Raw genomic sequence first — 23,241 nt, forward strand, 5'->3', positions numbered from 1 at the left:
CTCCCAAAATCACACGAGACATAAGCCTGTAGCTCCCCATTGTTCATGTTTGCAATGTTGTAGGCTAGAGACAGGAACAAACCGAAATATTAACCAAAGTTCGTCATGAACTGGGCCGGTTCGTGGTTCGCAAACTGGTGGTTCGCCAGAGTCCATTTCTGACAAGTCACCGTGAACTTTAGGCTGGTTTGTTTGATTCGTTTTTCAGTTCGTCACTGCAGACAACTTGGCACTGATCAATCAGTTTCCTAGGCAACAGGGGGACAGACTTTCTGCTGCCCTGGAAGTGACGTTTTTACGAACCAAACGAACCGGTTTGCGAACCGGGGCACGTTAATGAAAGTTCGTGGTTCGTGAAACACAACGAACCATGAACCGCACGGTTTGGTATTTTTCCAGTTCATGCCCATCTTTGTTGTAGACCCCAGACTCAATATTAAATCCCGGCATTTTAGTGGCTGAGTCAACAAACTGGGTCCCTTCATCCGCTTGGCACTTACCCCACTCTATTTGCCTCATCCACAAAAAAGTTATTCCCACCAGATGCTGGAAAAGGCAGACAACTCGATACAACTGATCTCTGATGCAAGAGGTAGTGAGAATCCCTTTGATTCTCACCCCACCCACTTTGTCTGCAATCTTGTGGCTTCCCCTCCAGCCCTCATTTCCATCTGTTTCTTCCAGAGTGAAAGCTCAAGTTTCAAGTTAATGTCACGGGAGATCAAAAGCTATGTGGGGCAGGTGGAGGAGAGGAGAAATAAAGGATGAGGTAATGACAAACTCTGGGGAGAGAAGAAGCCCCTTGGGATACAGAGGAGTTCCGGGCGGCAGAATCCAGCCAGGCCTGACTGCTTCTTCCTAGCAGTAGGAAGCTTCAGAGACAGCCGTGTTCAAGGTCAGTCTCTTCCTAAGAAAATGGCTTCTTGCCATTTTTATGCTATATGTTTGCAAAGTTACAAGTTGAACATGGAAGAGCGGATGACTCTAGAGTAGACATTAAGATAGCATCAATTATTCCAAAAGCAAACTTCCATTTCCTTTTTTGGCTAGCCAGCACCAAATCTCATTCATAAGCTTAAAATTCAAAGTGTTCCTCTGTACCTCTGCAGCAGCTCCACTAGCTTCCCGTGGAAATCCGGATCTGGTTCCTGAGGGACCGCCTCTCCCCGTATGTACCCTGGAGAATGCTCTGATCAGCTGGAAAACATCTGCTGGTGGTCCCTGGCTCCAGGGAGGCTCGGTTGGCCTTGACCAGGGCCAGGGCCTTTTTGGTCCTGGCCCCAACCTGGTGGAAGTCTCTGTCTGAGGACACCTGGGTCCGTCAGGATCTTGTGTCATTTTGGCGGGCCTGTAAGACGGAGATGTTTTGCCAGGTGTATGGTTGAGGCCAGCATAAGATCCTTACTGAGCCTTCCACTGGTCTCCCACCCAGTGTGAGGTTATACAATGTCCACAGGCCCGCTGCCCGATGTATGGGTACAGCACGGGGCCATGTAGTGCCCTTCGTTAGCTGACCCATGTATGGGTTGCACTATGCTATGTGTCCACTTCCCACCCCCTATATGTTGATGGGCACGAACCTGGAATTGACCCCATCTTGGAACAGTTATCATCTATGGACTGTTGTTTTTATGAGCTGTTTTTTAATATTTGTATTGTATTTTATAGCTGTTGTACCTTGCCCTAAGCCTGCTTGCAGGAAGGGCGGGTAAGGAATGTTGTTGTTGTTGTTCTTGTTAATAATAATAATAATAATAATAATAATAATAATAATAATAATAATAATACCCTATGTCAATACTTGCAGCATGGCTGGAAACCACCAGCCATCATGAGCTATCGATGTTTATTTCAGTATGCGCATTCTGACCATCAAAGCCTGCTAAAGAGCATCTTTAACTAGAACCTATATGAAAAAACTTGGAGGAAATGTTATTTGTATGGAAATGTATGCAGATTTAATAGGTTAATTAACTGATTGCCCATAGAACTGATACATTGTAATGCTGATTTATAGCACTGTTGATTGTAAGCATTCTATTGCTCCGATTCCATTGTTTAATTACATAATCAGCTTTGAGTCTCGGTGAGAAAGGCAAACTATAAATGATGTAAGTAAACTAAAATTTCTCTTCTTGGGTTACAGCCAAATGGCTCACCTGACTAGTATTCCTGTGGGCTGTCAGACAAGAATTAATGGATGATCTCATCCTAAACCGAATAAGCACCGGAAAGCAAAACGACATTGTAATGATAAAATAATCAGAACCTTAGTATTTGGAACCATGAGAAACCTATCAAAGCGGCATGTAAAAAGATTCTGGGTTTGTGTCTGCACAGATTGTATTACAGTTGTTGGCAGGAGTGGTTTGTCACAGTTCAGAGAATCCTACATGGTACTTATGAACAAAACTGGGTGGCATCTCTTCGGTGACAGTTTCAGGATGGTTGGTCTGTAGTCGAAGGACATTTGGGTCCAGTAGCACGTGAGCTTTTGAGAGTCATGAAGGGAGCTTTGACTTTTGATAGCTCATACCCTGAAAATCTTTAAGGTGCTACTGTACCCAGATCTTACTTTTCAGGAGGGTAGCCGTGTAGGTTTGCAGTAGATGAGCAAGGTTTGAGTCTCATCTTCTTGGTCTCTTCAGTGGGGGGAACTGAGCTATCCCATTTCCATTCTGAAGTAGGGGGCATGCCACCTGATTCTTCCAAAGGTGTAGATTTGCTCATTTTCAACCGCTGGAAGCCAAAGTTGGAACTTATTTTTAAAAATCTCACTTTTCATAAACCTGCCTACAGCAGTGTTTTTTTAAAAAAGAGCAAAACTAGTAAAACTAAATATATATATAATATAAAAAAAAGATGTAAGAGCAATGAAAGGTCCACAGTAGCACCAAAAAGATCTTCAAGGGCAGCCCCAGATATAATATGTTAGAGTAGCCCAGCATTGATATTACAAGACCATAGAACTCTATGACAAAGTCGTCTTCCAGGTACAGGTGCAGGTGGCTCACCAACTGAAGAAGATCCAGAGGAGTTAGCCGTGTTAGTCTGTAGTAGCAAAATAGAAAAGAGTCCAGTAGCACCTTTAAGACTAACCAACTTTACTGTAGCATAAGCTTTCGAGAATCATAGTTTTCTTCATCAGATGCAACTGAAGAAAGTCTATCAACAGCTTTGAGCAAGGGTCACTAAAGGGAACCATTCAGAAGCAGTAGCTTTTGGTCCCAGACTATGTGCGGGGCCAAAGTCTAGGCAGACTATTGGTCCGATCCAACATGGCTCTACTTAATTTTTTCTAGATTTGCCACCTGTCATTGTGATACTGGCCAAGTTTCACCAGTGATTTTGACCACATGCCAACCCTCCTTCCAGCTCCAGCGCAGCATTGTAGATCGGACAAGATGAAAGAGGTGATATCAGCCCATTACGGCTGGTAAAAAACAGCAGCGGGAAATCCCTTCTCGAACATTTATTGTGCATCTGAAATAACATCAATCAAAAAGGTGCACCAAAAATCTGATTATGTTTAATAAATGCACCTTTTACCAATCCTTCAATATACAGGTGCGTTTTTGAGGATATTGAAGGACGGGCATCGTTTCCCTTCAGTGCGTGCTAGCTTATATTTTTTATTACATTATTACTCAGCATTAAAAGCCATTGGTATTTTCTTTTTTCCCATCATATGGAACGCAGAATGGCACAGCAAGACACCAAACCCAAAACAGATTTGAAAAAATGAACAAAATCCATCAGTACTATAGAAGATGCAAGCATTGATTTCAAATAAGAACTGTCACTTGAAAACTGTAAAAGCAGAATGAGAATCTCTTGTGGTGCTTTAAAGACTAACAGATTTATTACAGCATAAATATTTGTAGACTAGAACTGCCTTCTAGTCCACAAAAGAGGACGCTGTTAAAATTATTGGTTTCTCAGGCGTAACAAAATGTTTATTTTTGCCACAACAGGCTAGCACAGCCATGTGGAATTTCATACTGCGGGCGGACAGCGAGTTCCGATTCCTAGAAGAAAAGCCACAGCTGTTTCAATCTGAAGCATAAAAATTAGCAACAGTGGAAAGAAAGACTGCTTTAAAATGCCCTTTTTGCCCAAGTCTGGGAAGGAGCCAAAATCAATGAAGAAGTAAACTAATGTAGACATGATCACATCATAGAAAATGGTTTTTATATATTTAAACTTACAAATTTACAAATACAAACATATACAAATTAGTGAAAACATGACATAACAAAGCTTATATCAAACAAAATTTTGCAGGATTTCATTAGAAAAGAAAAAGAAACATACTGTCTGGGTCGGCTGCAGCCAGCCCCGGATGTGGGACACCTGCCATCCTCCCACCTGGGGGAGAGCTTGTGGCTGCCCAACCCCAACCCATTCACAAGTAGCTTCCTTTAGATGAAGAACATCCTTGGAACATGTAACTCGACCTTAAACTGCACCTTAAACTGGCCCACTCACCCAGTATTGTAACGGCTCTTCATTATCTCGGGCACAGTCTGTCCCTAGCCCTGCTACCCAAGGGCCGAACTAAAGGTATCAACAGTAGACTCCATTTGATTAAATCCAAATCTGCCCCAATGATGTATAAAAGAGGTCTGCAAACTGTGGCTCTAGAGCCAAATCTGGTTCTCTACACAGCCAAAGATGGCTTTTTAAAAAAAGAAAACAAACTCTTTAAGTATATGGGCAGGGTAGGTGGGATGCTGGAAGAACTAGTATTTGAAGGCAATGGCTGGCAAAGATTATTATGAGACTGAAGGGCTTTTTAGAAATGCTTTAGAGAAAGGAAAATGATAGATGTGAATGGTTGCCAGTAATCTCAGTGCACACCACGTGCAGATTTATGACACTGCCCTAAAATAATTGGGCTCCTGTGTATATTGATTATTGTATTGCACAACCTCACGTGTGACAACTCCTACTAAAGGACTCACAACAAGTAGTGTTTGGGCTGCAGAAACCCATTAACTATTAACCAACGTGTCAAAATCAAGTAATGTTAAACCACATCATTTCAGTTACTCAAGTGGGCTTTCTCATCTGGCTCTCTGTTGTGCTCTTGCTCTGAGTTTTGACAAACGCTTGGCTCTTGGGTTATGAAATGATACCAGCCCCTAATGTATAATGTGAAATGTTTTAGGGCAGAAAGAACACATGAGAAAGAAGAGCCAACAAACTGGAGAAAAGCATCTGTATCCCTTCTGATTTATTTATTTATTTATTTATTTATCTATTTATTTATACCCCGCCCTCCCCACAGATGGGCTCAGGGCGGCTGAGGATTTAAAAATCCTCACTCCTGCTTTGCCTATGATTGGGACAAACTTAGGTTTTAAGAAAGCAGGGCTGCCTGCTACCATCCTATCTAAACTAGGCCCCAAGATACTTTTAACTAGAGATGCAAGAACTTGAAACTAATCATGATTTCTGCACACTTCAACTAACACCCCTTGCCCCTGCCCCCAATGGAACTAAACAACAAATAATCCACCCTGGCTCTGTATAAATCGTAGTGTTATTTAACGCTGTTGCTCTAAAATTGATCAGGATGGGTAGCCGTGTTAGTCTGTCTGTAGCAGCAGAAAAGAGCAAGAGTCCAGTAGCACCTCTAAGACGAACAAAAATCTTGCTCTTTTCTACTGCTCTAAAATTGGTCAAAGAAAATCTAGCACAAAAGTTGGCCACACAACTTTTAAAGAGGAGAAGATGATAATCTCCCTTTAAAAGTCCAGCTATGTTGCAAGAGGTATCCCACTTCCTAATAAAGAAACTCCAAACTGCCTGAGCAGATTTACTTCCAAAGAAGTAGATGTGGATTCTCATCTGGCCCCGCAAAGACATGGCTCTGCCATCAGAATCGGGTTGCTGACGACTGCAGACGCTTATGGCCGCAGAATGCCATTGCATAGGCTTGCCATTCCCTCATCTGGGGCAGGGCATCTGTTGCTCCCACATCCTCCCCCTGCCCCCACTTACCTGGCCAGTGGGGGGGTGCTCCCCGGGGTGCCCCCTGGCAGCACAGCACACCCCTGGGCAGCGTGGCGTGCCCCCATGCCTGACCGCAGCATGCTTCCATGCCCCACAACGGGCCCGTTTGGGACCAAAACGAGCCCGTGAGGGGGCAATTCAAGCGCTCCTGGGCTGCCCTTTGACCCGAATGATGACATCACTTCCCAGAAGTGATGTCATCATGCATGCCGGAAAGACACTGAAGCCACCATATTGCAAGTGTCAGGCTCCCGGTCTCCCACTGGAGGACTCAAGGGACCTGGCAGCCCTACCATGGCAAAATCACACAAGGACAACCAAGGTCATGTATGTAGTGACATCTTGAAGCCACAAGGGAACAATCCCATTCTGTTCAGAGCGAATGCCAATTCGCATGGCCGCACCAGCAAAGTCTGTGCATTCTGAGCTTTCAATTCTACCCGCAACTACCCTAAAGCTGCCAAAAGTTGATTCTGCAACAGCATGGCAAGGGTACGGCGGAATGGAAAGTTGGACTGCTTCGGAACGTGCTTGAGCCTGCATGATTCACTACACATCCCACATTTTCAACGCGCTCGTTCTGCACATGCTGGCCCTTACTGTCAAAAGCAAATGGCCCCACCATGGGACAGAGCTGCAAAATCCGTCATCTGTTCCAGAACGGGGAGAACAAGGGTGCATTTATGACAGTTTGTTTTCCAGGACAAACTGAAGGCAGTCTCTGTTTAGGGCTCTGTGTTGGTGGAAGTGGAAACTCCATTAAAGAGGAACCGACTTCCCCCTGCAACGCTCTTCAATCCAACCACACATCCTTCCATGTTTGAGAAGGATAGCTCAGGGGCATCAAAGGACAGCATTTCTCCTTTCTCCAAAGGCCTTCTTCTTCTCTGTCCATTTGCTAACAAGTTGCTGTTCTTCAGAAGTGGGTGGAGAAAGGAAGGGATCTTTCAGCCTTATGGGTCTTTCTGGAGAAGAGCAGACTGGCTTTTGAGCCACCTGCCTTGTTAAGAGATTTGATGTCCAAGTAGGAAGTCCTGAGAGCACAGATCAGAAGAGGAATGTACCCGGAGAGAGAAGCTCACTGCTTTTTCTCATAGTCAGAACATGGGATCAAGATGGGCAGCCAGGTTAGTCACTTGGCTTAGCTATTGTGAGTTCGAACCTGGAGAACCCAGAAGAAGCAATGACACCGGACTGGGCAGTGAGGCACTACTGAGAGATGCCAGAAATCACTTTCAATAAGATTTAGCACCAACATATATAGAAATGGATTCGAAACCCAAATCCCAGAGAAGGTCCAGTTTTGGGACCTTCTGAAGAAGTAGATTTCAGAAATGCAAAGAACTGTAGTGTAAATGGAAGCAAAATAAAAAATGGAGGTAGCATCAACGGTAGTCTTCTAGGTTCTCAAACCCACAGCTATCTCATTAGAAACGTGTCCCAAGCTGCAAGGGAAATCCAGTTATTTTCTGGATCTTGATTCCACCAACAGATCAGCAGTTGGTGACCAGGCTCATCACACCGAGTTCCTCCAGTTTTGCACTGATGATGGCATTCCAGCCCTTGTTCGCTTGGGGGTTGCGCGGCGACGGATGCATCACTCCCTCTACTCGCACTGGAATGCCAGCGGCCGACAGGGCTTTGCGGGCCCGCTGTTCGGCAAAGCGTCCCACGCCGATCACCATAGCCACGCCCAATAACTTTATAGCCTCGCACAAGGCATCGTCACAGACCTGCATGAGCTGTTCCCGCTGAGCAGCTGGCAGGTCCGCTGGGGTCAGGTTGCGTCCACTCTGACTGATAAAGAGCAGCGGGCAGTGGTTGTGAACAAAACAGTGGTGGAAAAACACCTTGGGTTCAGCGCACACAGAACGGAAGAAGCCCCAGAAGCGGGCACCGCTCACCTCCGTCTGGGGGCATTCCAGGCCCCGGATTGGTCTTTTTGGGTGCTCACACGCTGGCCGAAACACCTCTCCACGTACCTGAAGCCAGTCTCGGACAAGCTTCACCTCTCCAAAGGGCACCTGTAGGGAAATAACAACCATGGCATGGGAATCCAACAGCACTAGAATCACAGAATCATCGAATCATAGAGTTGGAAGGGACCTCAAGGGTCACACAATGCAGGAAATTCACAACTACCTCTCATTCCCCCACACATATCCAGTGACCCCTGCTCCATGCCCAGAAGATGGCAAAACACCATCAGGATCCTTAGCCAAACTGGCCTGGGGAAAATTGCTTCCTGACCCCAAGGTGGCTATTGGCGTTACCCTGGGGATGTAAGAAGGGGCCACGAGAACTAAGCACTGATGTAACCCTTCCTGCCTCCCTCTTATGATCTGCCTAGGTTTGCAGAATCAGCATTGCTGTCAGGTGGCCATCTAGCCTCTGCTTAAAAACCTCCAAAGAAGGAGAGCCCACCACCTCCCGAGGAAGCCTGTTCCACTGAGGGACCACTCTAACTGTCAGGATGTTTTTCCTAATGTTTAGCCGAAAACTTTTTTGATTTAATTTCAAGCTGTTGTTTCTGGTATGACCTTCTTAGGCAGCGGAAAACAACTCCACACCATCCTCTATATGGCAGCCCTTCAAGTACTTGAAGATGGTCATCGTATCACCACTCAGTCCTCTCCAGGCTAAACATACCGAGCTCCTTCAACCTTTCTTCATAGGACTTGTTCTCCAGACCTCTCATAATCTTCGTTGCCCTCCTCTCGACTCGCTCCAGCTTGTCTATATCCTTCTAGCAGGATATCAGTGGTGGAAGCCAATAAATCTGCACAAGGGCTTGAATTCCCACAGTGATACTAATCCCAGAAACATCCCACAGGAGCCCAAAAGCAGTTAAATCCAGGAAGAAGAAAAGCAGATACATTAACACACATCTTCCCCAACATGGAGCCAAAGGCCAATCCATTCTTCAAGGAGCATTTATTTATTTAGTCTCTCTTTAGTACACTGTTACCCTGCTATTCAAAGGAGCTCGGGATTGCAGACGTTATTCTTCCCTCTTTCATCTGATCCTTGCAAGAAACCCTGCAAGGTAGGATAGGGTGAGACAGAATGGCTGGCCCAAGGATACCCATCCAGCTTCCACAGCAGAGTGGAAATTTGAATCTGTCTCTCTCAGACCCCAGCCTGACACTCAACCCAGGGCTCCGCACTGATAGCCAAACCTCTTGCAGAGAAACCAGCTATTTCTTGGCCATTCCACAAGCCCTCCTTTCCAGGCCACTCAACATAATCTGAGAACACGTGACTAGACGGCGTGTGTGAAAGAGGGATGGATAAAAGAGTAGAGCATTTTTTATTAGCAAAGCTGATCAGGAGTTGAAAGATTACACCTCCACTCCATAGGGTTGCCAGGTCCCCTCCCTTGACTCCCCTGGTGGGAGATTGGGAGCCTGGCGCTTTACCCTGCCACTTCCTGAGATTCTTTCCAGCTTGCGTGATGATGTCAGTTTCGGGAAGTGACATCATCACGCAGGGTCAAAGAACGGCCCTGCAGGTTGAAGGGCGCTCCCACGCTCACCAAAGGGCACGATTCAGCCCCAAATGGGCCCAAAACAGGCCCACTGCAGGGTGCATTTCAGGTTGCTGTTGGCGCGGGAGCGCGCCACACTGCCCTGGGGCATGCCGTGCCACCCGGGGGGCACCCTGGGGTTCGTGTTCCCCTGCCAGCCAAGTAAGTGGGCACGGGGAGGGAAGAGTGGGAGCAGGGGATCCCCCGCCCCAGGCGGGGGAATGGTACCCCTAACTCCACATGGCACCCCAGTCTGTACTGGGGATATACATATTAACAATTTGCCTTCTGCAGTTGAATGAAGATCTGTGATCTTGTTGTCTCTTTCAGGCCTTGTGGTAAAGAATCCAGAGAAGGATACCCGCAGCCATTGTACACAGAGATACATTTTGTCCTCTTCAGGGCCCCCAGCAGTCTATAGAGTCCTTTCTTCATCCCCATCTCCCTCACAGCCATTTTGCTAGGCCTTTAGGTGGGGCCTATCTACACTACACGTTTAAATTGGATTCACACCCATTTAACCATAACGCTGCCCCCTCAAAGAACCACGGAAATTACAGTTTGGTGAGGGTGCTGAGAATTCATTGTCAAGAGATCGTTTGCCCCTCGTTCACAGAACTAGAATTTCTACGGTCTCCTGGAGAGAGAAAACGATTATTAAACCAGTTTAAGTCTAAAAATATGGACATTCCCCAGGAAACAGAAGCTGTTTCACTGAAATGTGGAACCTAATTCCTGTGCTATCACAGCTTAAGTGAAAGCAGACCCTCCCGGGGCCTTTAGCAGTATTTTGTCTACATAGCCTATAAAAGTAAATACTTCTGGCATCCAGGGGAAATCAGTCAATTTACACATATACACCCACACATGTTTAAAGCTCATCTTCCGATTATCTTGGCAAGATCCTCGCCACACTATTTGTTTCCTTCTCCTCTCCCTTCCTGGCACACCATCAAAGCAGAAAGTCTGGGTGTTGACTCAGCTACAACTGGAGAAGACGTGAAATGCCAACTCCCCCCGCGAGGCGCTTGCAAGAAACCAGAGAGATAACAGAGTTATCCAGTTCAGAAATTCATACGGACAGGGACTGTGAAGCTCCTTGGAACACAAGAAACCGCATCGCTGTTATCGGAGACCCTTCATTAACACTCGTCAACATCATACAAGTGTCAGCAGGTAACTTTCAGGAACAGGCAATCTCATCGGCACACGAGGCCACATCGGAAACGAGTTAGAAATCCGCTATAATTTTTTATTTTGTAGCTGACTTGGCTCGCATGCGGTTGTTTTTATTAGCACAGCAGGTGCTACGCTACAGTTGACTGGACACAAAATGCACACAGCCGGATTTCCCAAATTCCCGATAAAGGAAACACACTATTAATCGGAATCAAAAAACAGAGAAACATGTCATTCTAACAAATCCACCCCCCCCTGCCCTGAATATTTTTGTTATTTAAGCTAGCGCATAGTTTCACACAGTGCTCTGGTCTTGCCTCCACGAGCACACATGCTCATGCTGAGTGGCTGCATGTCTCCTGTTTGGAAGAAGGCATGCTTCAGGCAGGGACTCATACAGATCTTCAGCAGGTGACCTCTTCCAAGGGCAGAAAATCCATTTGTTTCTGATGCCAAGAAACAGTAGAATTATTCGCCCTGAAAGGAGGCTGGTTGGGAAGAGACACAGCCAACAGCAGCATTCATATATGCCACAGGCACCCTTCTCTGAAAGTAGGTAATTCAATGACTTGTGAAACTAAGAGCCAAGCTACAAGTGATGCCTGACACAGGTTGGACACTTGTCAGCTTCCCTCAAGTTTTGATGGGAAATGTACGTGTCCTGGTCTTACAGCTTGGCTCTCCATTTAATTGAAGTTTACAGAAACCCACATACATAAACACAGCAGAGGGGAAGGGGGGCGCCCGGCGAGACCCTGACGCCTGCACTCCCCTCTTGACCGCATGTTCTCCCTCCCATAGACTGCCGCTCTGTAAACTTCAATTAAATGGAGAGCCAAGCTGCAAGACCAGGACGCCTACATTTCCCATCAAAACTTGAGGTAAGCTGACAAGTGTCCAACCTGTGTCAGGCGTCACTTGTAGCTTGGCTCTAAGACACAGCCCTTGCAGCTAAACTCTGACTCAGATTAAGACTTGACCCTGTCAAGTTCAAGATGAACCAACCCACTCTGATTCATCTTCTTACCCCAGTCTGGGCCATGCCAAAGGGCCCCGGGTTCATCCCAAGGAAGAGCACGTCTTTCTGCGACTGACAATATTTACGCACATAGTCTTGGTGGGGTTCCCAGGCATAATCTAGCGGGTTGTACACATACTGGACAGGGTCAAGGAAGGTGAGCTCCTTCAGGCGTACGGTCTGCTCCCTCTCTATGTGGAGAAATTTCTCAGCCAAGCTGTCTCCTTTCAAGAAGTTCATGAGACCGTCTGAAGAGTTCATCAGAACTGCATCTGGAAAATAAGAGAAACTCCCATCAGATCTTATGTCATGGCATGAGTGACTGGTTGGCATCAGGACAGGAGGTCTCTCGTCCTTGAGAGATTATAAGATGTGCTCTAGCTCCAAACATAAACAGCCCCAGGATACTGCCTGGCATTATATAAGCATTCAATTGCAGTAACAGTTTCTGATCCGCCATCATTCAGGATTGAGCCAGCCCTGATACCTCATTCCCACCTCTGGTATAGTGATGAACTACAGTGAAGGCAGTGAACAGACATCATCATGACATACTGATGTCAGTGGTAAAGCACCAGATATGCATGCACAAAATCCCATGTTCAGTCTCTGGCACCTCCATTTAAACAATCTCAGGTAGCCTGATTGGGGGGAAACCCTCCCGCTGCTTAAAACCCTGGAGCTAGATATTCTACTAGTCTGACTCAATATAAGGAACTACGACATAAAAAAGTCTCAGAGCACAACTGTCTCTGGTATTGGAAGGAGTAGATATCCACCATGACTAGTCATGGGTAGCCCCATCCTTCATAAATCTGTCCACTCCCCTTTTAAAGTCTTGCAAGTTGGTGGCCATTACTGTATCCTGGGGCAGCGAGTTCCGCAATTCAAAGTAGATCAAACCAGCAGAGTGCTGACTACCAGTAAGGAAGGACCACAATACACTTGAGGGCTCATTGGAAGTAAGATAGGCAAACCAGTGAGTTTTGGAAGCTATTTTGACACCATTGTGAGCCTGCAATAGGGAATATTCCAATTTGATGAAGTAAAAAATTATAACAATGACGAGTCGCGTTCATTTATTCAACGTTAAACTCCTTCCATCTCAAAGTAGCCATCTTACTTGGGAACCTCAAAATGGCGCCTCTACACAATGCAATATCAGTGCATTTCAGTTTGGTCAAGTGACTGAATGGAATGATCAATTCTCAGCCTCTTATTAGGGTTTTGGTTATCTGTTGTTGTCACCAGCCACCGTGGACCCAATGATTATGTGGGATTGTGCAATACGCTGCCTGTTTTTGAGCCTCTGTTTTTACTTTTGCACTGTCTGTTTATTGCACGCTGTTATTGTACTTTAAATTGGGTTGTGATCCGCTCTGAGGCTGTGCTAGCGGGGAGAGCGGACTGTAAGCCTAACAAATAAATAATCAATCTTAAACAAGATTTAAGATTGACCTTTCTCTATTTTTTCCCCTCAGAATTATTCCTCAGAACAGAATTATTCCGTACACCAGGTAGAAAGGCAACAGGTGATATTCCCCCACCCTTGCTGTATCCTCATGAGAAGAATCCTTCTGCCTGTTAAATTTCTTCCCAGAACAGAAGGTGGCAAGCCTAAAATGGCTGGCAGCCATATGATAACCAAAAGGCCCATCCAAGGTATTCTGTTACCTCAGAACTCACCATCTCCTGGGGCTGCACTGCGAGCAGCTTGGTCTAGGTAGTGTTGCTATGGGGACTTGGCTTGGGCCCAGTCAGCAGAAGGACTAACCCTGCCTGCCAGTCTCTCTCTCTCTCTCTCTCTCTCTCTCTCTCTCACACACACACACACACACACACACACACACACACACACACACAGGCAGCCACTGATAACTGAGAGCCAGACAAGTTTTCCCAGGGCACTGCCTGTGCTGTCCAAAGCAGTGGCTTGGCCAGAGAACCGGCCCCGGTCATCAAGTACCCTCCAGAATCCACACTTCAGGGCCGAGCTCTTTTATTTCCTTCCTCTTCCAATCCAGGTAATCTGCAATCAGAACTGGCACCCAGCCCTGTTCACTGAAAAGCGCCATACGTCCTGCCGCAACCCAAAACAGCCCATTCCGTAACAGCCTTATTTCTTACCCCACTGAGCGGATGAGCGATTTCTATCACAGCTCCGCTTCCGAGTGAACCGGGCGAGGCTTCCAAATATATTCCTCCACGGGGAATGTTCCTTTTATTGCCTTTTTTTATTACCATAATTAGTAAAGCATTCACTCAAGATACAAAACATTACTGTAAATAACCTATAAATGCACTGTGCTGTGATTAAAAAAAAAAGAAAAGAAGGCAACCACCTCTGCACGTGCGCTCACTTGCAATCTAGGAAAATAAATAAAATTTGAGAGCTGTACTTTGATGGAGAGAGCGTTAACTCACCGAGGGACCCATGGCAGGTGATGTGGCATGCACACTGGAGCATTAGCAGAATTGTTCATGGATTTGTGCCCCTCTCTATCCCCCTCCCAAATTCCAAACTTGCATCCTGAAAACTCCAAATTCTAAATTGCACATGTTTTTAGCACAACTCCAAATTCTAAACTGCAGGCTAAACCGCACACGTTGTTAGCACCGTCACATAAAGGTGCCTTTTTTGCATCTGAAGTCAGAATTAACGTTGAGCTTTAAGCAACATCTCATGTTTTAACCACAGTGTCATCTTGACTAGACCAGCAGTGCAGAGCGGCATATTTTTAGGGGTGTCGCGCACCCTTCAGCTATGATTACCACCAGGGGTCATTTCCGTAGAAAAAGAGCTGGAGGAACTCATTAGCATAACTCATTAGCATATGCCATGCCTCTTGACATCACTGGAAGTGTCATTAGCATAACTGGTTTGCATATGCCACACCCCCTGACATCACCTACCTTGGCTGTTTTAGACCTAATCCTAGCCATTCAGGGCTGAAATTGGGCCCAAAATGGCAAAAAGGGGATGAAAAGGGGCCCAAAATGGTCAGAATCAGGCTGCTACTGAGTGGGAGAGTGATCCACCACCCGTCAGAAGCCCGATCTGGGCCATTTCGGCCCCAATCCAGGCTGACATGGGCCCAAAATGGCCGAGAGTCAGGTGGGTGGGGCCACCTGTCATGTGACCTCTTTGGGGAACTGCCGGAACTGCGTTCCTGCATATTCCTCCTCAAAATGAGCCCTGGTTACCACTCAAAATGTTTCACAACAACATAGGTGACCACCTCCACAGCCCAGTCTCTCAAGCTACGCTACAGACATTTTCCTTGAATCCACAACTGTTTTGGCACTGTGGGGACTTGAAAACACACAATGTGCCAAGAGACACTCCTACACACACTAATATGTGGTGCCAGCTTGGTGTAGTGGTTAGTGTAGTGGTTAAGACTAGGATCTGAGAGAGACAGCTCCAAATCTTCACTTTGCCATGGAAGTTCACTGGGTGACCATGAGTCTGTCACACGCTCAGCTTATCCTGCCTCATAGGGGTGTTGTGAAGACAAAAGGAAGAAGAGGAGAATATCAAAAGCCATTTTAGGTCCCAACTGGGGGAAAAGGTGGGGTATAAATGAAGTAAATAAATAAACACAGGCTGCTGCCACAGTGCAAATATCAGCATTCCAGTCAAAGCGATTTGCCGTAAAGACTGCAAGGAGATAAGGATTGACGGTGTTTCACTAGCAAACGTGAAAGCTAGAAACTTTTTTCTTTCATTTGGGTTCTCAAAGTGACCTCTCAGAGCTAAACTACAAGAGAAGTGTGAAGGGAGTCGCAACGTTAGCCTGGAAGTTAAGTTTTAAAAGACAGATCGGAAGGCTCTATCAATTTCCCTTTTCTACAGAGCAGCAAAGATCTCTCCTCAGAGGGTTTGTTAATTTCCTTTTCGCCTCTTAGAAGGGGAGGTGAAACTGACAGAGCCTTCTGGAGGAGAAGAGGAAATTAACAAACCCTCTGAGGAGCTATCTTTGCAGGCTCTGTTGAGAGGAGAAATCGACAAAGTGTTTCGATCTGTCTTTTAAAACTCAGCTTCCCAGCTAACAATGCGACTCCCTTCACTTGTGCATCCTCATGTAATTCGTCTCTTGTAGCTTAGCTCTCAGAAGCTGTACTCCTACACACACCTACTGAGCACAAACCAAACTTTCTGCGGCTGCTTTTCCAACTCATTTTTATTGCTAACAAACAGCCATGCACCAAATCTGATGCAGGGAAAGAAAGCGATTAATTCTCCCCACCCTCTGCTACTTTCAAGACCTCAAACGCTCCCTGAAGTTGCTTTTTTCCCCATTGGAGGAAGCACATAAACACACCAGGAGCAGCTCCAAAGATAAATCTGAGGTTGGCAAAATAGTTAAGAGTTAATCCTCCTCTTCTTCTCCCCACACCATGGCATTAGAAGAAATCAAGAGCCTCATGGCTGCTATTTAGCAATTAAAAACATGCTGAAGATCTGTTTGACACATGAGTGGGGGGAAAGAGGGAAAGGCACAGAAAGGAATCGGGAACAAAAAAAGTTATTTGGTGACAGAACGGAGAGGAAGAGAAGAATCTTGACTCATTTAACCCCCCTCCCTTCCTTAGAGAGACAGCATGTGAAAAACGGGGGGGCCTTTTGAAATCTTTGGTTGATTTCAAAACCTGAGAAGGAACTCCATCTCATAAAAGGCCACGGCGGCTGGGAAATTTAATTGCCTCGCCAACTGCACAGGGCGTAAATCTCAGAGGCTCCGGACATTAACAGCCTGAGAACTGCACGCTCCCAGTGCACAAATTAACAACATCCTATTCGTGGGCCGATGGAATCCCAGCATGGCGGAGCATTGAACAAGTGGCTTGGAGGAAAGGAAACCTACAAAGGGTTTCTCGGGAGGTGGCACTGCCCCAGCAGGTGAACAGGATTGTCTAGGCCTCAGGTTTCTGTCGCGCAACGTCACTGGTTCTTCTGTACCCATCACAAAGACACAAGTCTCATGCTCGATTTGTGAGATGGGAACATGCAAATAGTCCTCAGAACTATGGAGGAGAAGAATACTTTTTATGCAAAGATCTGAAGGCTATTGTGACTTTTTTTTTTGCCTTTCTCCCCAGTGGGTACAAAGTGGCGTCCTTTGTTTTGTTCTCCTCCAATTTATCCTCACAAGAACCCTGTGAGGTAGGTTACCCCGAGAATGTGTAACTGGCCCAAAGCCACCCAGCGAGCACAGTGGAGATTCCATGAAAGAGAGAAGATTCGAACTCGGGTCGCCCAGATCCTTACCTAATACACTTACCATTACACCACACACTGGCTCTCCCTCCACATACAGGTACGGGGCCCAATTCAGAGTCTCTCTACATCAGGCATCTTACACAGGGACGCTCAAATGTAGGGAGACACAATGTTAGCTGGGAAGCCTAATCTGTCAATTTCACCTCTTTACAGGAGGGTAGTTTTAAAAGATAGAGCCAGCGGAGATCATTCCTTAGAGGGTTTGTTAATTTCATCTTTGCCTCCCCCAAGGGGAGGTGAAATTGACAGAGCCTTTGGGAGGCGAAGATGAAATTAACAAACCCTCTGAGGAGCAATCTCTGCCAGCTCTGTCTTTATAAACTATCCTTGTGCAGAGAGGTGAAATTGACAGAGCCTCTGTCATTTTAAACTACACTTCTCAGCTAACATTGCATCTCCCTACACATGATATCTCATGTAGAGAGACTCTTAGTATGACACTGAATGGATAGTTGAAGTTTTGAGGGCAGAAGTTCAACAGGTGAAGCATCTCCTGACACAGATGTTAAAAGCATAGGGTTCTTGTCCTCATATAAAACAGCAACCTTAACTGAGGTTTCACCGAGAACTGAAACTATATCCATTCAGTGATGCTTAGCTGATGGAATGCCCGCTTGGTGGTTTAGGCAGAAGATCTAATAATTTTGCAAGCATTTACTACTTTAAAAAAAAAATCATCTATTAAGTTTTGAAATTTGGAAGCACTAGGGGTCTAGAACCTCTAAGACGGATTGTTGTATTTAAGACGAAAAACATTTTAAAATCAAGAGGGCTAGAAACTAGCTTCGGAAAAGAGAAACCCAGAGACGGAAACCTCCAGGAAAGGAAAATCCATTCCCCCAGCTACTGCAGCAAACCACAGCACCACCTCCTACTAAGGGTTGACTCAGAGATAAGCCAACATCAGAACTTCTTCCTCGTGGCATATTTTGTAAACCACTCTGAGTGGGTGTTAAGTCATCCTGAAGGGTGGTATATAAACTGAATGTTGTTCTTGTTCTTGTTATTATTATCCATTCTTGAAACAACTCACAGAGACTTGCTTTGTAGGGTAGGATTAAGATCCACATGGTATCTATTTTGGGGGCATGACACAGTGACAGGAAGGCTTCAGTCTGTGCTAACCCTATCTCTCAACCACGTTGATAAGGGACACTGCTGTCCATGTTGCTTCTCCCTCCTCCCAAATTCACATAGAGGGAAGAGGAGATGCACGTCCCAAGCTACAGCACTGAACTGGAAATGCAGCAATTACCAGGCCCCAAAGCTTCAGAGACAGAGAGTTTGTCTACACGAGACATCTGACATGTGAAGAACATGTGTTGGGAGATGCAATATTAGCCAGGAAGGGTAGTTTAAAAAGACAGAGCCGGCGGCAGGGCAAAGGCTTTGCTATACGCTGGAGCTGTGTGAAGGGTTGTGAAATGCCAGAAGGGAAACTTCAGCCCATGATAACCTCTCCAGGCTCTGGAAGGCAGCTGCAGCCCATTTCCATTCCTCCCTGTCTTCTGGTTGCAATCCCACACAGTTTTAAACTGGAGAGGTGAAATTGATAGAGCCTTCCGTCAGCAAAGATGAAATTAACAAACCCTCTGAGGAGCAATCTCCGCCGGCTCTCTCTCTTTAAACTACACGTCCCGGCTAACTTTGCATCTCCCTACACTTGACGAACACGCACCAAGGCGTCTCATGTCTTGAGAATCTCGTGTCTTTTGTATTCATAAACTAGAATCTGACCTGATGAAAGCTTCTCTGGGAGATTCCCAGGCCTGCCACACTTCCTGGATTCTCCTTATGGTACCTTATAGCACGTCGCTGGATGTAAATGAAGCCGATTTGGGAAAAGAGGACACCTCTACCTGCAATGTGGATTATGCAGTGATCTGTCATTGTCCTACAGTGCAATCCCATGCAGAGTGCAATCCCATGCATCATGGGCTTAGAGTAACTCTGCATAGGATTGTGCTGGTAGCCCGCTAAGTGGACCCCCTCCCCAAAATGCATAGTCTCAGCATGCATACCATGTGCTTTCCATAGTTCAGAAGTACCAAACCAGCCCACCAAATCCAAATATGCTGGAACGAAGCAATAAAGATGGCCACAGGTTTCTTTCTGCTTTTGCCCCCGAAGTCTTAATGTGTGATAGTTTAAGCAACCTAGAAACAAACCAGCTGTGCTCTCATGTTCCCTGAATTTGGGGAGGGGAGGGGGAACAGGCAAATTGATCAGTAACAGGCTTTCAACAAACTATTTCTGGGCAGGGTGATAATAGCCAGCTGCTATACAGCATGGAGAGGGGGCTGCCAGGGCTGTATGCAACAGAGTTCAGCAGGGCTCAGACTTCTTCTTTGAGTACGTGCTTTTCTACCAGAGATTCTTTCCTTTTCCTCTTGAACAGCTAAGATCTGGTAGATTCAGGCCTCATTTCGAGGAGGGACGCACAGGAACACAGTTCCGGCAGTTCCCCAAAGAGGTCACATGTCAGGTGGCCCCGCCCACCAGACTCTTAGCCATTTGGGGCCCGTTTCGGCCTGGATTGGGGCCAAAATGGCCCGGATTGGGCCTCTGACGAGTGGTGGATCACTCTCCCGCTCATCAGCGGCCTGATCCTGACCATTTTGGGCCCCTTTTCAGCCATTTTCAGCCCCTTTTTGCCATTTTGGGACCAATTTCGGCCCTGAATGGCCAGGATTGGGTCCCAAACAGCCAGAATAGGTGATGTCAGGGGGTGTGGCATATGCAAATCAGTTATACTAATGACACACTTCCGGTGATGGAAAGGGGTGTGGCATATGCTAATGAGTTATGCTAATGAGTTCCTCCAGCTCTTTTTCTACGATAGGACCCCTGGGTAGATTCCATGTAACTCCCCTTGTTAATCTGTAGGCATACACACACATGGCTGGAGAACATGGGACTGGGAATAAAATCTGCTTCCTGAGAATCTCAGCTTGCCTTTTTATAGAAGTCAGGTTTCTAGGCTTGGAACTTCTGCTTGGAACGGCATGAGCAATGCCTGATTCAATCTCACAAACTGGTAGCAGCAACCGGTGACGTGGGTTTGCCAGGAAAATTCGAACTGGAAAACTTTCCAGAACATTTAAATGCGAGCAAAAGAAGGTAAATGCACCATGTACAACGCTGGGCCATGCAAAATCGCTGGGGTTTGTCCATGCTTCACATCCCACATGTAGCCCATCTAACATGATTGATTTGTAGCACAAAAGCCCTGACAACTATAGATAAACAGACTGTATTTATGTATGTGAAGCGGAAACATTTCTATGGGAAAATACAGCACTGGGAAATTTTCTGCCCCCGATCACTGGCAACAGCGCATGATTGCCAATGCTCAGGAGCCAGGAATCCAGTGTGCTGCTTTTCCCCATGGCCAGAAGAATAAATGATTTAAAATAGTAAAAAGGTGTCATTACGTAAAATACAAATGGTTGTGCAAATGTTCTTAATATGCCATATTTATACGTTGCAGAGTTCAGCTTCTCTTCTTCTTTAGTTCGGGTTAGCAACACAGAATTTAGATTTTTAAGCACAGAATTCACACAAACCTGCTTAGAGATCGGCATTGTTTATTGAAATATCCTTGATATTGACCGTACTAATCTCACACTGTGTAATCCGCCTTGAGTCTCAGTGAGAAAGGTGGACTATAAATGACATAAATAAATAAATTATGGTAGCAGGCCAAAACTTGCAGAGGCAGTTCAGTGCTTTGGGATAACCAACTCAAAGAAAGGGGTGGGGGGGATATCCTGTGCTTGTAACAATTGTTCCAAATAGTTAATCACTTTCTTTCCCCTTTACTGCTCTAACTCCCTCTTCTGTGCAATTAATACAGACAGATCCAATGGTCACCTACCCTTGGCGCAGTGGTTAAAGTGTCAAACTAAGATCTGGTATGTTGATGTATGGTGCCTTAAGCGTCCTGGAGGCAAGGTGGGCTAAAAGCATATTAAATAAATAAATAGGCCATCCCTCTGGAATTTGCACTCGGAAGAAAATCCAACTAAGGTATATAATTTACTCCTTAGTAAGCGTGCTCAGGATTACAGCATTTAAGATCTAGTGCGCTGTCTGTCTTTTACCTTTACTTATCTTTATTTATTTGTGTCCTTTATAGTCCACCTTTCTCATTGACACTCAAGGCGGATTACAGAGTGTGAGATAAGTACAATCATTATCAAGGACATAGATCCAGAGGAGTTAGCCGTGTTAATCTGTAGTTGCAAAATAGTAAAGAGTCCAGTAGCACCTTTAAGACTAACCAACTTTATTGTAGCATAAGTTTTCGAGAACCACAGCTCTCTTCGTCAGATGCATATGCTACAATAAAGTTGGCTAGTCTTAAAGGTGCTACTGGACTCTTTACTATTATCAAGGAATTTCCATACAGTATCGAGGACATTTCCATAAACAATGCCATAGGGTAAATAAATACAAGTTTACAGAGACAGAGCATTAGCAAGGATCCAAGACAGAGTTGAAGAAATGTTGAAACAGAACATAAGCAATTCTAGGGCTGACATTAGACCACATGAAGCACAGGTAGTATACAGGAGTACATATTTAAAGCAACAGATAATATGTAAGGCAACATAGTGGTGAAGTCTATGGTCCCTAACTCTTTAGCAAAGCATCTGAGACCCCCTCCCTACAATACCGCCCTCCTATCTGAGTAAAAAGTTTTTTTGAATAATACAGTTTTGCATCATTTGCAGAAAGCCAAGAAAAAACTCCTGGTAGGTACTGCAGAGCAAATGTATAAAGGCTGTGTCACTCAACAGCTGTTCACTAGGACCAGAAAGAGAAGAACCTCCATATTTAAAGGCAGTATACCTCAGACTACCAGGCAAAGAATAGGACAGCGCTAACTCTATCCCATTCTCCAATTGCCAGCTTCCCAAAGGCATTCTGTCGAGAGAAGAATGCTGGATTACATTCAGAGGGGCTGGGACCCAACAAGCAACACAATTAACTTATGGAACTCTCTGCCTCAAGATGTAGTGACTAGTTTGGAGCTTCCACGCTGCAACCCCCTGAATACTAATTGCTAGGGGGCAGTGGAGGAGGGGGAGGTGGTGAGGCTTTTTGTAGGATTGCCAACTCAGAGTTGGGAAATTCCTGGAGATTTGGGGGGGGGGTGGAGCCAGGGGAGGACAGAGTTTAGAGAGAGGAGGAACCTCAGAGAGGTATAACGCCAGAGTCCACCCTCCAAAACTAACGCTTTTCCATGGGAACTGATCTCTGTTGTCTGGAGATGAGTTGTAAATTCCGGGAGACCTCCAGGTCCCACCTAGAGGTTGGCAACCCTAGATCTTTGGTCCTTTTGCCCCGACACGCCAGTGCAGAATACAGGATGGAGTTTTGCTGCAATTTTATGTCTTTATATTCAGGGAGCTGCACATCTTATCCAGGGGGAAAGAAAAGGTTGATCAGCCAAGAACAAACACACGCGGTCTAAGACACACAAACAGGAAATTAAGACTTCCTATTTCATCCCTTCGCCCCCCTCCATTGTCTCTCCGGCCGACCCACTTTACCTGCAACCCTTGACGCAGGGCCCCCTTCCTCGTGCATTTCTCCTGCAGGCTGCTGGGAACTGTAGTCTTCCCAAACTAGTTTTTCTTCCTTGTTACTACAACTCCCAGTGTCCATCGGAAGGGGGAAAAAATGCTTGCTGAGATATCTGGGGGATGAAGTTCCCAGGGTAAAAGAACCGCAGGGAGGGAGGAATTGGGTTACAGACACTGCAATCTGAAGAAGAGTTTCTCCAGTCTAAGCCCATTGATTTCAGTGGGTTCAGACTGGAGCTACTGTTTTTAGGATTGCACACGGTTAGAAATGTTAGGCGAAATTTGCAACGCTATCGCAAGTGGAGTTAGTTCCGCTAATATTCAATGGGGTTTATACGTAAAACTGCAGTTTCGATTTAATCCAGGGATCTTCCATGAATTTGTAAAGTAATTAAAAAAAATAAAAAACAGCAAAGTCTCTCTTTCAGCATTTCTTCAACTCTGTATTGGATTCTTACTAATGCTACGTCTTTGTAAAGTTGTGTTTATTTGCCCTATGGCGTTGTTTATGGAAATATCCTTGAAACTGACTGTACTGGTCTCACACTGTGTAATCTGCCTCGAGTCTCCGTGAGAAAGGCGGACTATAACAGTGAAATCCTAAACTGAGTTACTCCAGTCTAAG

The 23,241-nt window shown here is 45.7% G+C and overlaps 1 protein-coding gene across 1 annotated transcript; it reads right to left on the bottom strand.

Moving 5' to 3' along the window:
* Window positions 1–4,169: 4,169 nt before the first annotated feature.
* Window positions 4,170–22,612, bottom strand: SMUG1 (single-strand-selective monofunctional uracil-DNA glycosylase 1). Its single transcript, XM_055003554.1, has 3 exons — window positions 22,584–22,612; window positions 11,751–12,013; window positions 4,170–8,042 (listed from the first exon to the last, which is right to left on the bottom strand). Exons 2-3 carry the CDS (start codon window positions 12,000–12,002, stop codon window positions 7,512–7,514), a joined length of 783 nt encoding a protein of 260 aa, XP_054859529.1. The 5' UTR covers window positions 12,003–12,013; window positions 22,584–22,612; the 3' UTR covers window positions 4,170–7,511.
* Window positions 22,613–23,241: the final 629 nt, after the last annotated feature.

This window comes from Eublepharis macularius, chromosome 19 (genome assembly GCF_028583425.1).
Source record: "Eublepharis macularius isolate TG4126 chromosome 19, MPM_Emac_v1.0, whole genome shotgun sequence".
Taxonomy (NCBI): Eukaryota; Metazoa; Chordata; class Lepidosauria; order Squamata; family Eublepharidae; genus Eublepharis; species Eublepharis macularius.